The 16139-nt window shown below is 37.0% G+C and overlaps 1 protein-coding gene across 1 annotated transcript; it reads right to left on the bottom strand.

The window, feature by feature from the left end:
- Positions 1 to 296: 296 nt before the first annotated feature.
- Positions 297 to 15792, bottom strand: LOC311212058 (calcium-activated chloride channel regulator 1-like; the record flags this gene model as incomplete). The annotated part of the gene is made up of 14 exons (XM_084291164.1): positions 297 to 760; positions 1745 to 1966; positions 2579 to 2743; positions 3413 to 3680; positions 3866 to 4090; positions 5198 to 5304; positions 6360 to 6537; positions 8700 to 8924; positions 9385 to 9612; positions 10155 to 10326; positions 11050 to 11167; positions 12019 to 12169; positions 12395 to 12535; positions 15634 to 15792. 14 exons carry the CDS (start codon positions 15790 to 15792, stop codon positions 297 to 299), a joined length of 2823 nt encoding a protein of 940 aa, XP_084147290.1.
- Positions 15793 to 16139: the final 347 nt, after the last annotated feature.

Raw genomic sequence — 16139 nt, 5'->3', positions numbered from 1 at the left:
AATAAGGAACACATTATTTTCCTTTACTTTCTTTATTTAAGACACAAAACAAAACACCACACACTATATTGTAAAGATCTTGCAAGAGAAGAGTTAAGAATTTATATCACATAGAAACAAAGTACATGTACTTGAATTTAAGATATGCTTTTGAAAATCTGCATCTATAATGCAACCAAAAAGAGAGGTACATAAGTGCACTTTTGAATATAAAAATACCTTTTCCTGCTTTAAAATTTATGTATGGCAAAAATTACAGTAAATTCCTTTATTATTGTTTTATTTTACAGATACTGTCATATTCTGATTGCAGGATTCCTTCTTCTCCTTTGTTTTTGTACAATACAGACAGATGAACTTACAATAATACAGACAACTACAACACATCCAGCTACAATTGCCACTATTAGTGTAACATTAACGCCACCGCTGCTGCCTCCACCGCTGCTGCCTCCACCGCTGCTGCCTCCACCGCTGCTGCCTCCACCATCTGAAGGCTCAGATGCTTTTGGAGGGATGTACCATGTGGCTTTTGCTATGTTAGATATGTCTGAAGTCAAGCTGTCATTATCAACAGCACGCATGGCGATGTAGATTATGGTACCATTTTCTATTCTCGAGTTTTCTGGTTTAAATTTAAATGTTTCTGTGCTACCAGCTTCCTGAGGTGTGAGATCAGAGGAATTGACGGAAGTAGCATTATCAAATTCATCTTTTAGGACCAGAAGATTTTCACTGCTCTTTATTATGTATTGGACAGCTAGGGAAAAAAAGAACATGCATAACAACAAATTAATATACATATTTTAATATATCTGCTTGTGGTGATGGTATAGGACTTCTAGAGCTGTTGTTTTTTGTTGTTGTTGTTTGTTTGTTTTTAAAAACTGCTGCTAATTCCTATTTTACTACTGACTGTATTGCTCAGCAGCACTGGAGGGTGGGGTGGTGGGAGGAAGTGCTGATTTAGGACTGCCGTTAACCCTTAGTTTGCAGCATTTGGTATCTGTTGTTCCCAAATCTGGGAACTCTTTCTTTTCAATGGTAATTGAAAATAGTGTCATTAACACTCTTAGCTCTGTGTGGACTGTGCAAAATGTAGTTGAATGAGAAGCTCTGCTGTCCAAACACAAGGTGAAACAGCAATTAAAATATGTGTATACAGAAGAGGTGGGCCTTGCACATAGTCTATATTCTCCCTCACAGCATGAGGCTTTGATACCAAAAACTGGGAAAGACACGGAAAGAATCTCCCATTTGTATAATTAGAGAACCCGTAGTTACATTGCTATACATGCGTTTGTCTAATTTTGGAGGTTCTGCTGTTTCTGTGTCAAGGTTGTAGCTTTTCAAGACTTGCCCCTCCTCCCTATCTCTTCTTCTTATGAATATCTCTTTCCCTGTTTAGATATTAGAGAAATGTGTTATCAGCTCCATACCAATACAGGATCTTGCTGTATTTTATTTATTTGCTTTTATATATATATATATATATATATACAAAACATTCTTACTTTTATAGAATTCTCATATAATATTTTTATAACATTCTTTCATGGTTTTTTTTTGTGTGTTTTTTTTTTTTTTATGTGAAAAATTAAGGACAACTAAAACAAGTATCATGCAATAGGGTAACTTTCTGTTTGTTCCATTTTCAAGTGGGAAATATGTTTGTTTGGTGGTCTTCAAGGCATGCCTTATCAGACAGAAGGATCCATCACATCACACAAAGTGTCTAACTCACCTTTTCCAATGTCCAAGTCATCTCCTGGAGCTGTCCAAGACAAGATTACTGTTTCATTTTCTATATGAGCATCAAGGTCTGTAACTTTACAGGGTGGTAACTTTACTGTTGAAATGTTACCCAGTACAAGAGAAGTTGTTGAAGTTCTGCTGAAACTTCCCAGCTTGGCTTGGATGTCTTCATCAGCAACTTCAGGTCTTGGTGCATTCATCTGAATTTTACCTGTTTGAAAGAATTTTCAGCTTCCACCATGACAAAACTACAAACTACATTTCTTTTTATTTTTACTGTATCTTATTATCTCTTCTCATCCTATAATTTTTCTTTAGCCTATTCAAATTTAGTAGAAAGTGGGTGAGCTAAAGACAAAAAATGACTATCAGAAAAGGAAGTTGCAGATGTTGGTGAATAATCACTGTAACAAGGTCATTTTTTCCTATCTCTTCCTACATATTTCAGGCTTCAGGGGTATTCCTGTTTTATAGGCCATACAGTGAGGTTTTTAGACTTTTTTTATATCAATTCTTCTAGATTCCACTGTGTGTGTATGTGAATATTAAATTGCAACAGCTAACGTATCTTCAGCATTAAGATGAAAAGCACTTTAAAAAAATCCAGAGAATACAAGAGCTATGTTTCCTACTAACATTAACTTGCATACAAATGTTGCACGTTGAATATATTTACCCCAAAGCCCCATTTAAAAATCTCAAGAAGAATTAAGATCAAATATCATTTTGTGAAACTAAACGATCACATTTGCTTCACTTTTAGACAACCCACCTCCCTGCCTGGAATCACACAAGTAATTGTCTATTTCATAAGAGTTCTTACCATTTTCTATATAACCTGGTACATACAAGGCTCGATTTTGCCTAAGACCAAGTCTGACAGTCGTATTTCTTCCTTGGGCACTGACTCTCAGACTGTACCTTCCACTGCCTTTTAAAGAAGTAAAGTACCTTGAGTAGACTCCATCGTTCTTGACTGTGTCGGCACCTTGGTATAAAATTATTGAGAATTAATATCTAGAACAAAATACCTGCTGGTAAACAGGTTATTTTTGCTATTCATACACAACTATAAAACCTAAACATTACTATGCAGAAAACCTGGCAATATTTTGATAATGTGGACATCTTTGAAAACAGGCATTGTCCCATTATAATAAACTGAATTTATAATGTATTTTGCTTAAAAGAACCATTTGGTATTGACACCTTTAGGTAATTTTACCTAATTAGGTAAATCTCTTGCTACTGTCTGTAACCACCAACTTAATTCTTACTGACCATCTAATAGGTAAAACACCTTTAAATTGAAAAACAAAACAAAAACCAGCATAATATAACCTTTGGCCAGAAGTTCATCAAGACAAGATTCTTTCTCTAAGTGAACTTGTATAGCTGTACCTGACTGACTGCAGTAGATGGTCTGCTAGTGGCATTCAAGCTATTCTAAATCCTAGCAGCAGTATAAGATTAACCTCACAGGTTCAGAAGACAGATGGTGTTTAACACAGGATAACCCATTGAAATCTTATTTATGCACCCTGGTTTAGGGCATAGACATTACTCAGTCCTTAATGGTAAGTCTGAAGAGAACACACAGATTTTTATTCCAAAATGCATAAATGCAAAGGTTTTTACTGTGTATATGGAACCTTACCTGCACCATTATCAAGTAGTTCAAGGCTTACTGGTGCAGCACCATCCTTCTCTACGGTAGCTATCACATTTGCACCAAGAACAGGCAAGAACCCTTGGCTAACCTCTGCATAAACAACAACTGGATTCGGTGCGATGTTTGCTTGCTTCATGTAAGCTACTACGTTTACAGGAGGAACAACAGAAGATGCTGCTCGAGAGGTAACTGTTACTGATACATTCTGAGCTGTTGTACCCTCATTTTTAATATAGTAATGCCAATCTCCAACCTGCAAATAAAATACAAAAATATGTTTTAAAAAATGCAAAAAATCTTCATGCTCTAACAGGGTCATTGTTTCCCTTACAAAATAATAGTAAACAACAAACAAAACAATGACCATTAAAGAAAAGTAGTATGCTAGTGTATAGGAAGTATTAATTCAGAAAATAAAAGAAAACATTCAGCCTTTACCTCTGCAGTGCCATTTATACCGAGTCTAGCTGCTTTTGAGTTTAAATTATCTAATGTAAAGTCTGAGCTTCCATACTCTTTTCCTTTAGGGTCTCTCAGAAAGAAAACTGGCTTCGTGGCACTCCATGCAATGACGAAGAAAGTGTCATTTCCCACAGTTTTGTCAATGGTCACAGTACTATTAATCCATTCAGAAGATTTAATGTCTATCTGTTTGCTTTCAAGCTGTTAGAGAAATAAAATACATGTCATTGCTATTCAGTAAAGAAGCATTGGAAGCAACTGGAAAAGTAAGAGTAATTTGGCATAACTATTGAATGAATAAGAATGCTTTCTGAAGTTTTCTGAAATGACTGCTTGCATAGTAACATTGATTTTAAGTATAAAATTATGGTAAACAGAATAAGTTGCAGTTAGTCCTTCATATCTGTATTTAATTTTATCTAGCTATCCAAAGCATTGTGCCATTAAGTTGTATTTCCACTGTAGTTTGTCTGTCCTTCAGATTTTTAGAAGAGAGAAAAAAAGTGCCTCCACATATGACTATACAGCTTACAGGTAATAGGAAAGACAGAAATTAAAGTAGAACAGAGTAAAACATATAGAAAAGAGAAGTACATAAGATTTCCTGTATTATAATAATTTTGCATAATTTCCTCACTTTTATATTAAGAATGATAAAGTCTACATTAAGAAAATAGCTTGTCATGAACTTAATTTTGTTTTCTGCTGCTTAGGTGGGGCAGAAGAGTCAATTCAAGGCAATAAAACAATTAAAAAACACCTGCTTTTTAAATCAACATTGATGGATGCTTATAATCTAGCTATCTTTGCAGTGGCATATTTCAGATAAAATGTTTTAATATTATGTTAGAATATTAACAAGGTGAAGAATGAGTTGCTAAATTCTGACTAACATTTGGCCCAAGTGAAAAGTCTAAAAGAGTATACATTAAAATGTTACATATGGTTTAAGAGAGAAGCCCTATTTTAGCTGTACCTTAATCATTTGGATTAGACTGCTAAAATGCTCTAAAAGTTAACATTTCATATAAGAGTGAACTAAACATCCTGGGAGAGTTCTGCTTGAGCTCTGCTTGCTTTTTTCTATTGAAGTCCCTCAGATCTGGACAAAAATGAGAAAAAAAAAATCTTGATTTGATGGGCTAATACATAATTTATTTCACTGTAACTGTAGTGGACCACTAAATATTGTATTTGATCGTATTCCCAAATTGAGCCATTATCAATTAGAAACATTATCATCTAAATTCATTCATTTATTGATCAACTAGAAACATAGAAGGAAAAAGAAGTTTTTGAAATTCAGACCTGAATAGACTGTTGAGAAATATCTCCACTTCCTGATGTAATCGCACTGAATGCCTCAATTAGTTTACTGGGGAGGACTTCATCTATAGCATAAAGTTGTAAACCTCCTGAAAGATTAGAGTGAAAGATTTAGTAATACTAATTTATGCTCTAAAAATGATAGCTTTTATGTGACTACTAGTACCAAATGTTTTAATGAAATAGCCAATTTATTAATAAATGAAAAAATGAAATGCATCTTTTTATTAATGCGATAAAACACCTATTATAGTAAATTCATGTAAAAATCTATTTTGGTTTGAGTGATTGAGTCATTTTTATCTCTCATTAACATAGTTTGCCTAAATATCACTCCCTGCAGCAAAACATCACATACAGCATTTTTAGAATTTTCCTAGTACTTCTGGATTTGGAGCCACATCTTAACTCTCTCCTCCCCCCAGTGTCAGGAAGTGACTGCAGTGCTGAGCCATGAAAATGCAGAGTATGTGCATCTCTCAAATAAGAGTGTTTATTCACCAGACTTGTTTGGAGTCAGATTGCTTTTTAGATCTACACTAGGACTCTTCCATAGCATTTTTAGCTACTGTAACATGAAGCAACACTCCTATGTATAGTTTAAAATGGTTGTTTTAGAATTAACTATGTAGCTCCAGCTCAGCTGACAGCTCTGCTGGCTAATGACAAGCACAGTCACAGCATTTACACTAGTTCACTTCAGCTGCAGCAAATGGAGAAAATTTTTGTTATGTACATAGCAAAACAAACAAACAAAAAACCAAAAGCTTAAAAGTTGAAGAATGCAGAGTGTACTAGTCATTGCATGTTATGCCAGAAATAATATTATAGTAATTGCAGAACACTACTTCTTACACCCTATATGAGAATATCATAATTCCATCTCCTTAATAATATGGTATTATCACGTTATTGTATTTTTTAAATCAAGATAGATATTAACACTAAACTGTGAATATAAAAGAGTTTTGCTTGTTTGCATTAAAAAAGCCCATTATGAAAATCAGATTTTTTTAATTAGACTTGTTTTAAATTTATTACAAGTCAAATGTATTTATTTTTTCCAGACCAAAGAATTGCCATGCTTTGGCATCTTCATACTTCTACATGAATGGCAAAGAAACAGTGTATTTAGAAAATTTACCTGTTATCTTTGAAAATTCTTCTAATTCTTTGGCTGCTGAAGAACCCAGTGCAATGGTATGAATTATTGCTCCACTTTGTTTCACTTCATCCCGGCAAGCTGACATACCTGAATCCTCTCCATCTGTCAGTAGCACAATTTCTGAACCATACGTTACATGGACTTGATCTGTAATAATCTGCATTGAGACAAGAATTTGAGATACGAACTGCAGAATAACTTTTAAACACTAGCATATCCCAGAGCACAAATAACCTATGCATTTAGAAGTACCACGTTAACTTCTAATATTATTGCAATTGAATTTACAACCTCTACTTACTTAGATTAGCAAGTGTTAAATTATAAATAAGAAATATTTAAGAGAAGTCCCTTCAAACTGTTCTGTTCTGTTCTGTTCTGTTCTGTTCTGTTCTATTCTATTCTATTCTATTCTGTTCTATTCTATTCAGGGAGGACACTTGCCTCTGGCTGAATATGTCAGAAACATTCTGCCTGCATATGCTTTGCTGTTTTATGGAAGGGATTTTTAAAAATTTGTGTCTGCTGCCTGAAATTATTCATCTTTATTCTCCAAGCAACATTTCAGAGTGAAGAAGGAAAAGTACAGACACATGAGTATGTCTGTGTTAAGTGAAGGTGGGCTGAAAGTGGTAGGGATTGCCCACCAGGAGGCCTCTGTCTTGGTTGTTACATCCCACTTTGGTTGCCCATCTGTGTTGTGAACCCCTGTCCCAACCCTCCTCTCTGCCCTAGGCTCTCAGCTACCTCAGCAGTCTCATTGTTCTCTGAATAATTTCTGTCTTCCTTCCTCTTTCCTATACATTGCTACTTGTTTTCAGATTTGCATCTGAATTAATTACATCTGGGATTTCAAACATTGCCAGCCTAAGAAAGTAAAACAGGCAAACAAATAATAGTGTCTATTCGTTACTGTTTCCCATTGTCATGATTTGTATGTGATTTCACAATTTAGGGGCTTGATTCATAACTAGTGAGCCCTAGGAATTAAGAATACCACTACTGCATATCTTCCCACGTCAACACTTATTTACTCCATATGCTTATCATGATTCATTAGCCAGATCCCTTGTGTTTTCTCAGTCCACATTTTGCTAGAAAAAAAAATAAATCTTGAAGATGTCTGGTATATAGGATGTCCACTGTCATGCTGGTCTGCAAACTTTCCTCTGGGTATATACCCAGCAACGTGACCTGCGTGTGTGTTTGTCCAGGCGTTTCAGAGTTTTGACTGCAGTACTCCATATTTCACAGAATCACCTACATTGGAAGAGACCTCCAAGATCACCTAGTCCAACCTCTGACCTAACACTAACCAGTTCTCCACTAACCATATCGCTAAGCTCTACACCTAAAAGTCTTTTAAAGACCTCCAGGGATGGTGACTCCACCACTTCCCTGGGCAGCCCATTCCAATGCCTCACAACCCTCTCAGTAAAGGAGTTCTTCGTAATATCCAACCTAAGTCTCCCCTGGCACAACTGTAGCCCACTCCCCCTCATCCTGTCACCAGGCACGTGGGAGAATGCACCTCGCTACAGCCTCCTTTCAGGTACCTGTAGAGTGTGATAAGGTCGACCCTGAGCCTCCTCTTTTCCAGGCTGAACAACCCCAGCTCCCTCAGCCACTCCTCGTAGGACTTGTTCTCCAGACCCCTCACCAGCTTCGTCGCCCTTCTCTGGACTCTTTCGAGCACCTCCATGTCCTTCTTGTAGCGAGGGGCCCAAAACTGAACACAGTACTCGAGGTGCAGCCTCACCAGAGCTGAGTACAGGGGGACAATCACCTCCCTAGACCTGCTGGCCACACTGCTTCTTATGCAAGCCAGGATGCTGTTGGCCTTCTTGGCCACCTGAGCACTCTGCTGGTTCATATCCAGCTGACTATGCAGCAATACTCCCAGGTCCTTCTCTGCCAGGCAGCTTTCTAACCACTCATCTCCCAGTCATTTCCTTCCATTACAAGTCATTCAAGTAGAAATAATCTCTTAACTTACTCACTCTTGCATAACCTAAATAGAATAAGCTTTGTACATTTCCAACTAGAGATTCAATTTTCCGAAATTTGATTATTCTTGAACTTCACTTTGCAATCAGATCTTATTTTTCAATATCCTTTTTTAAACAAGAGCATCACAACCAAATACTTTATATACCAAACTTTCTCCTGATAGATTCAATAATCATAATGTCTTTTTTAGCTCTACCATTACCAAGGAAATCCATGTTCAGTGGATTCAGGGGAAAGCTGTTAAGTATGTTTTTTGCTTTTTCATCATTTTCCATACCTTCTGGGATATATTTCCACATTGTACTTTACCTTCAGTCCTGTCCGTACACCTGAACAGATATTAGTTCCTCCATCAGCTCTTGTAGGCAATTTGTTAACAAGATTTTGACGTACTGCATCACTGGTTATTTGTTGCAAAGGACTTTGTATAGATGCAGAAGAATGAAATGTGACAATTCCAACCCAGGAACCAACTTCAATAATTTGGAGCAGAAATACCTCTGCAGCTTTATAGAGATGTTTGATGCGGTCATACTGTATGTGAAGAGAAACAACATTTTTAGAATGCAGTTTCCTTTGAAAAACTTTTACTATGAACAAAATATAGAACATTTTTATGTTGTTTTTAATAAGAATTTTAAAACTATCTGCCACAGGGTAAATATGTACGCTCAGTTATGAAACAGGAGATGTGTACCATGTTCTGGTATCATGAAAGTGTAGCAAACTACGGTTTCCAGGAAATTTGTCACCAGGCAAACTCCATCTTCGAATGTTATGACTTCATTCCTAAAAAAGATTTTTGTCCCTCCCCTCCCCCTTTTTTTTTCTTTGATGATATGGTGGTAATGAAAAAAGGAAATGCCTACAATTCCTTAGGAGTAGGTTAGACTATAGAAAATAGGTTAGACTATAGAAAATATTTTTAATTTGGTAACTTTATCTGCTTCTTACAATTTTTAATTAAAATTGCTTATAAAATCTGTTTTCTTACCGATGACATGCTCCCAGAAACATCCAGTACTAATGAGACTGCTCTGTCTTGGGTCTGCAATAGACTGAAGGTAGTCTCGAAAGGGGGTGCAGAACCATTTACAACAGATGAGTTGATAAAATCCTCAGATTCCATTATTACTTCCCATGTGCTTTTGTAGTTGCACATCTTATTCTGCATATTTGGAGCCTCACCATTGTGAGAGTTATTATCACAAAATTCAACCACCTAAAAGGATGGATTGAAACTAATAAGAATTCTGAACCCAACAGTTTGAGCATAAAAGAGTATCTCATTAAAGAATATATGAAGTTTGTGGTGGGTGACAGGGCAAATTGGTCTTCTTCTCCAACAAACGTCCTGTGTGTCATGGTGCCTGGACAGACAGGGTCTTAGAAGAAGATAAGAACTATAAGATTGTTCTTCAAACGAGTGCAATAGAGCTAACTAGCTCTTTTACAGTTATCTTATGGCAAGGCATTTAGCAAGAATGCTTCATTTTTATGCCTGTTGACCATATTTTCCAAACAAGGAACAAGAAGGTTGCTGAGATTTCAGTACATCTCACCCTTATTGACGTGAAACATCTGCCAGATCACTTTCTCTAACTGTTTTGTCTTCTCTTTTGAATAGATTTTATTAGAACTTATAGCATGAACCACGTTCTTTGAAATAGACAGAAGTTAATCAAAGTAACCTAACTGATCATTAATTGACTAGACCTCAAATGTTACTAAACTCTCAGTCCAGAAAAGGCTAGTAATACTTACAGAAGGTAAGCTTTGCATATACATAATAGAAGATTTGTGATTTTGATTTTTATCTGCTACAAATTTACATCCAGCTTCATACAGTTGACCATCATATTTGCAGTCTCTTTCCTCACACTTGCTTCCACTGCAGTTTTGGAACACAGGCTTACCTATGACACCAGCTGAACACCTATGGGAAGATAAGATAGGCAGGGCTGATTAAGAACACATACATAGTCTGCAACAGGTTATTTATTTGAATTTTGATTACTGTAAGACAAATTGCCATTGACACAGCACTGTACTACACACCACACAAGCACAAAGGTAGATAGTCTCTATGTCTGGAAGAGTCCTCAAACTAATCTAGAAAGGGTTATAATCAGAAAACACTTGTGGTCTTTTGCTGATTAGTTGACAAATTTCTTGTGATGTTCATAGGCTATGAATGAAAGACATTCTGCTAGTAGCTGCAATGCAATAGACTGTACTGGTATGCCTGACCAAGAAAAGCTTGAACTAATTCTCTATGTCCATTCAGTTATTGTTCTCCTTTGTAGAAGCTGTTTAAAATCACAGACATTTCAGCGGGGAATTTCAGTGTTGTTAATAACTGCTATTTAACAAAATTATCTTAAATATGTTTATGACAACTGGTGACTAAGTTTACAGTTGCACATAAAGCAAAATATTATCCAGCCTAACCCATAGAACCTGTTACAAAACAGCACTGAAGCTGCTGCTTTCTGGGTCAGGTAGTCAATAGACAGTGCTGAGTCAGTTTCTTTTAATCTTATGAACAGATCACAGAGACTCTACAAAGTACAAGCTCAGCACAGACAACAAGAATATTGAAAACATTATCAAAATGTTTATAAGTGAAATGTAAAAGCAGAAATATGAAAAATGATACCTTGTTGCTTCAACACTTGCTTTTTCAGAATTTATGGACACATAAAAAGGTGCATCATTATTATATTCGTCGAACACCCCCCAGCGAAGGTGAGCCCACTCGTGGACAAAAACTCTACCTGTTGAAAAGCAGTAATACGTGCACATTCAAAATACAATTGTTTAAAACTTACCCAGCATTTTTCTTGCTCTTTTTAACAAACGCAGATAATTCTTATCTCAGGAAATACAAATAAATAAAGAAATAAAAACTGTGAGAGTTAAGCAACAGGAAAAATATTTTTTCAAGAGGTAAATATCATGGAATCACAGAATGGTTTAAGTTAGAAGGGACCTTAAATAGCATCTAGTTCTGCCCCCTTGCCATGGGCAGGGACACTTCCCACTAGACCAGGTTGCTCAAAGCCCCATCCAGCCTGGCCTTGAGTACTTCCAGGGATCCAGAGCTTCTCTGGGAAACTTGTTCCAGTGCCTCATCACAATCATAGTACGGAACTTCTCTCTAATATCTAATCTAAATCTACTCTCTGTTAGTTTAAAACTGTTACCTCTTGTCCTACCACTACACTCCCTAACAAAGAGTCCCTCCCCATCTTTCTTGTAGGCCCCCTTTAGGTACTGGAAGACCACTGTAAGGTCTCTCTGGGGCCTTTTCTTCTCAAGGCTGAACAACCCCAACTCCCTTAAGCCTGTCTTCACAGGAGAGGCACTTCAGCCCTCTGATCATCTTCATGGCCTTCCACTGGACCCACACTAACAGGTCCATATTCTTCTTATTCTTCAGGCCCCAGAGCTGAAGACAGCACCCCAGGTGGGATCTCACAAGAGCAGAGTAGAAGGGGTGAATTCGCCAAGTATTTTTAGTTTTGACAAGCAAACTGGAATACCTAGGTTCACTAGTCACTTTGAAAAATCTTGTCCATTTCATATTAACAATAATGCAGGCAGTTACATTAAATAGCAGCATTACCTCTTTCTCCATAAACATTAACCAAAGTGTCATTTAACAGGAAGTTAGGCGTGAAATGGATGTACCGTCCTTTCTCCTTACATCCTCCATACTGCAAGGTATAGGGATCATCTCCATATTTCAGAAAAGGGTCTGCTATGATGACATCTGCCTAAAACAGTAAGACCAACAGCATGGGTGTAGAGAAGGGTTAGGTGATTCTTCCTCAATTAATTTAGTCCAGCAAATATTTTTATCCTACCAGCACTCCCACTATCTCTTCTTTTGAGTAAGCACTTACAGAATTTGTTCTACATTTTGCCATGATTCATAATGTAGACTTATCAGTCTTGCTTTTCTTTGTGGTTCTAATCATACATAGTTCTCTAAATCATACCTTGTTATATGATTCTGTCTTTAATCTTGAATAGTTGCCATTTTTCTTCCACGTTTTAGGAATTATAATTTTTACAGACTTGAAAAAAAATCGATGTTTCGTAGCTTCAAACAAATAATTAGAAGCATCTTTAACCATTCTCTAGAGAGTGAAAGAAAATAAAATATTAATATCAATGTTAGTATTTAAAGTTTGTACATGTGATGAATAATTTACCTTTCTCAAGAAACAGTAGTAAAATAAAGCAGAACTGAGTACATAACAAAAATCACAAAATACTACAATCTTCACTAAGAAAAGAAGGAACGAAGAAGCCAAGACCCAAGTTGTTGTTCTTGGAATCTCTCAGCAGTTCTGTAACCCTCCTCTTAATCAGAGATAGCAATAAAATTCACACTCTAGCCTTCGTATGAAATAAAAATTACTGAATACAAGAATTTTATCCTCAATACTGACATGACAGCAAGTGAAATTAAATATCCATGTTACATGCACACAAAATTAAGCTAAATAAGATTTCTTGTAGACATTCAGTTTGCCAGGACTGAGAGTGATAGTGAGTGCTAACCCCATGACAAGTTGAGTAGTAATGAGATGTTGTGCTTCAGCTGCCCCCATGCTACCCCTTGCCCGCTTTGCAAACAGAACAGAGCACTTTAACTAGTTCAATGAAACTAAAGGAATGGTGTAAGAGGAAGTTCTCATAAGGCTAGCTACCCTGTCAATTTATCAGGTGGTAGATATCTTACACCAACAGTAACCATCACTTCTATCCTAAAAATAAATAAATAAACAAACAAACAAACAAATAAATAAATAATAATAATAATAATAAAGTTTAGTAGCTTGTCAATGAAAATACTGTGATATAAACTTTATTTCATTGTCAAATAAGGAAAGAGTCAGTGACTGACAGTAGTAAGTAAACTATCAAATCCACTTTTGCTTCATGTAAAACTTTTCTCATTAGATGAAAGAAGCCTGGAAATGTTATAAATTTTATGGATGACCAAAAGATGGTATCCTTCATACTTGATCTTAGAACTGACGTGGGATTGTGACAATCTTACATCAGGGTACAGAAGGCATTAGATTAGAAGGCAATAGGTTAGAAGGCATTAGATTAGAAAGCCTCAGGACGCAGAAGGCACTGCACAAGTTGGGGTATTTGTCAGAATAAGTGTCCTGTTCGGCACGGTTTTTCTAAAATAATTAGACTTCTCTTGCTTTTCAATGTTCTTGGGAATCTGGAGAGGTCCCAGTTGACTAGAAGCTGGCAAACATTATTCCAGTTTTCAAGAAGGGCAAAAAAGAAGGCCCTGATAATTAAAGGCCTGTCAGTCTCACTGCAATGCCTGGTAAAATTATGGAAAAAATATTCTAGGAGTTATTGAAAAAGGACATTGAAAAGGATATTGAAAATGAAGGACATTGTGGTCATTTGTCATAGCCAACACTGGTTCACAAGGGAAAAGTCCTTCTTAATGAACTTAATTCCCTTTTATGACACGTTCAACCATCTAGTTGACCATGGGAAGCCAATTGATGTAATCTTTTTGAATTTCAGTAAAGCTTTTGATACAGTTTCTCACAGTATCCTTCTGGACAAAATGACCAGTATACATCTAGATAAAAATATAATACAGTGGGAGAACAATTGGCTGACAGGTCAAGCTCAAATGGTTATAGTAAATGCGGTTACATCAAGATGGAAGCCAGTCACTAGCAGGGTTCCCCAGGGCTCCATTTTAGGGCCAGCTCTCTGTACTCTTTAATGTTTTTATAAATGATTTGTATGTAGGACTAGTAAATGCTTTGAGTAAGTTTGCTGATACTAAATTGGGAGGAGCTGTTGACTCCGTCAAGGGTAAAGTGGGCTTGCAGAGAGATGTGGGCAATTTAGAGAGTTGGGTAATCGCTGACTGCATGAAGTTTAACAAGAGCAAGTACTGGATTCTGCACCTGGGAGGGGGAAACCGTAGCTGTATGTTCAGACTGGGGAAAAGAGACCAGAGAGCAGCCCTGAAGACAGGGATCTAGGGGTTTTGGTCAATAGCAAGTTGGATATGAGTCACCAGTGTGCCCTGGCAGCCAGAAGGGTCACCGAGCCTTGGGGTGCATCAAGCATGGCATTGCTAGCTGGTTGAGGGAAGGGATTGACCTGCTCTGCTCTGCCTGGTGCGGCCTCAGGACAAGTACTGTGTGCAGTTTGGGGCACCATAATATAAAAAGGACATAAAACTATTAGAGAATGTTCAAAGGATCACTTCAAAGACAGTGAAGGGTCTAGAGTCACTTGGATTGTTCAGCCCAGATCAGAGCAGGCTGAGGGGAGTCCTCATGTTGGCCTGCAACTCCCTCACGAGGGGAGCAGAGGGGCAGGCGCTGAGCTCTGCTCTCTGGGGACAGTGACAGAACTCAAGAGAACAGTGTGGAGCTGGGACAGGGGAGGCCCAGGTTAGATATTAGGGGAGGGTTCTTCACTGAGAGGATGGTTAGGCACTGGAACAGGCTCCCCAGGGAAGTGGTCACGTCACCAAGCCTGATGGAATTCAAGATGCATTTGGACAACACTGTCAGATGTACAGTCTGATTTTTGGATGGTCGTGTGCAGACCCAGGTGTTGGACTTGATGATCCTTGAGAATCCCTTCCAACTCAGGATATTCTGTGGTTCTATGAACCTGGCCAACATCTCAACATCTTAATCTAGCAGAATTGACCTATTAAGGCATCTAAATGGATTGTAATGAAAGTTAAGCTCAGAAATGCTACTAAACCTAAGCTTTCTCTCTCTCTCTTTTTTGTTTTGTTTTGTTTTGTTTTGTTTTGTTTTGTTTTGTTTTCCCTTCCTTTATCCTTTACATTTTTTTGAAGGAACATCAGGAGGCATGCCAGCTAATGACACCTAATAGTATAATAAATGAATAATCAACTCATTCATAGAACATTCTTTCAGATAAAGACAATGTGGAAAGCTATTTAAAGGAATTTCATGCTGGCTCCAAACAGGGCTATTACAGCACTGTTTCAGATAATTACTGCTCTTTATAACAGCAATAGATGGCAAGACAAATTAGAAATGACTGATTCACTAACTATGGGATTCATCCATGATTAATTCAAAGCCAGAGAAAAAGTCCTGTTTGTATGAATGGGACTCATGTTACTTTACAAGCAGAAAAAGTCAAGATGTTCTCAACTACATCAATCAATGTATGGAAATTGAGATGTTCTTACCTTTGTGTTCAGGATGATGTTGGCATCTTCTGGCACACTGGGATTAATTGCAACAACCAAATCCTCATAGCCAGTCTGATTTAACCACACCATGGAACCGTTTACCACATACAGAAGCTGAAAAGACAACAAAAATATCAAACTCCTAAACACCCCCATTATTTCTCCTGTCTCCACACTTAGCATTAGAAAAGGAAGAGGTTGTCAGCCTTATTTATACAATCATCTTTGATGTCAAGAGTGGCGTAACATGTTGCAGGAAGACTTTGATCTATGTGAGTACAGTGAGAAGTGATTGGTTAAGCTTCAGTTACACGTTAATTTCAGGAAGAAATGCTTCCATCTTAGTGCCACCTAAAAAATAAATTTTACTTCCTTATGCCTTTTCAGATAGTCTGTTATTTTATTTACTTTATGTCAAAATTAGTCAGGGTCCTTTTCTGAGTAAGCAGAAATAATTGTACAAACAAAGCTTTTTGAAATTTCATGAAAAAATATTTATAGTA

Source organism: Netta rufina (assembly GCF_964035555.1).
Source record: "Netta rufina genome assembly, chromosome: 8".
NCBI classification, from domain to species: Eukaryota; Metazoa; Chordata; class Aves; order Anseriformes; family Anatidae; genus Netta; species Netta rufina.
The sequence above is the reverse complement of the archived record's forward strand: the minus strand, read 5'-3'. Positions and strand labels throughout refer to the sequence as shown.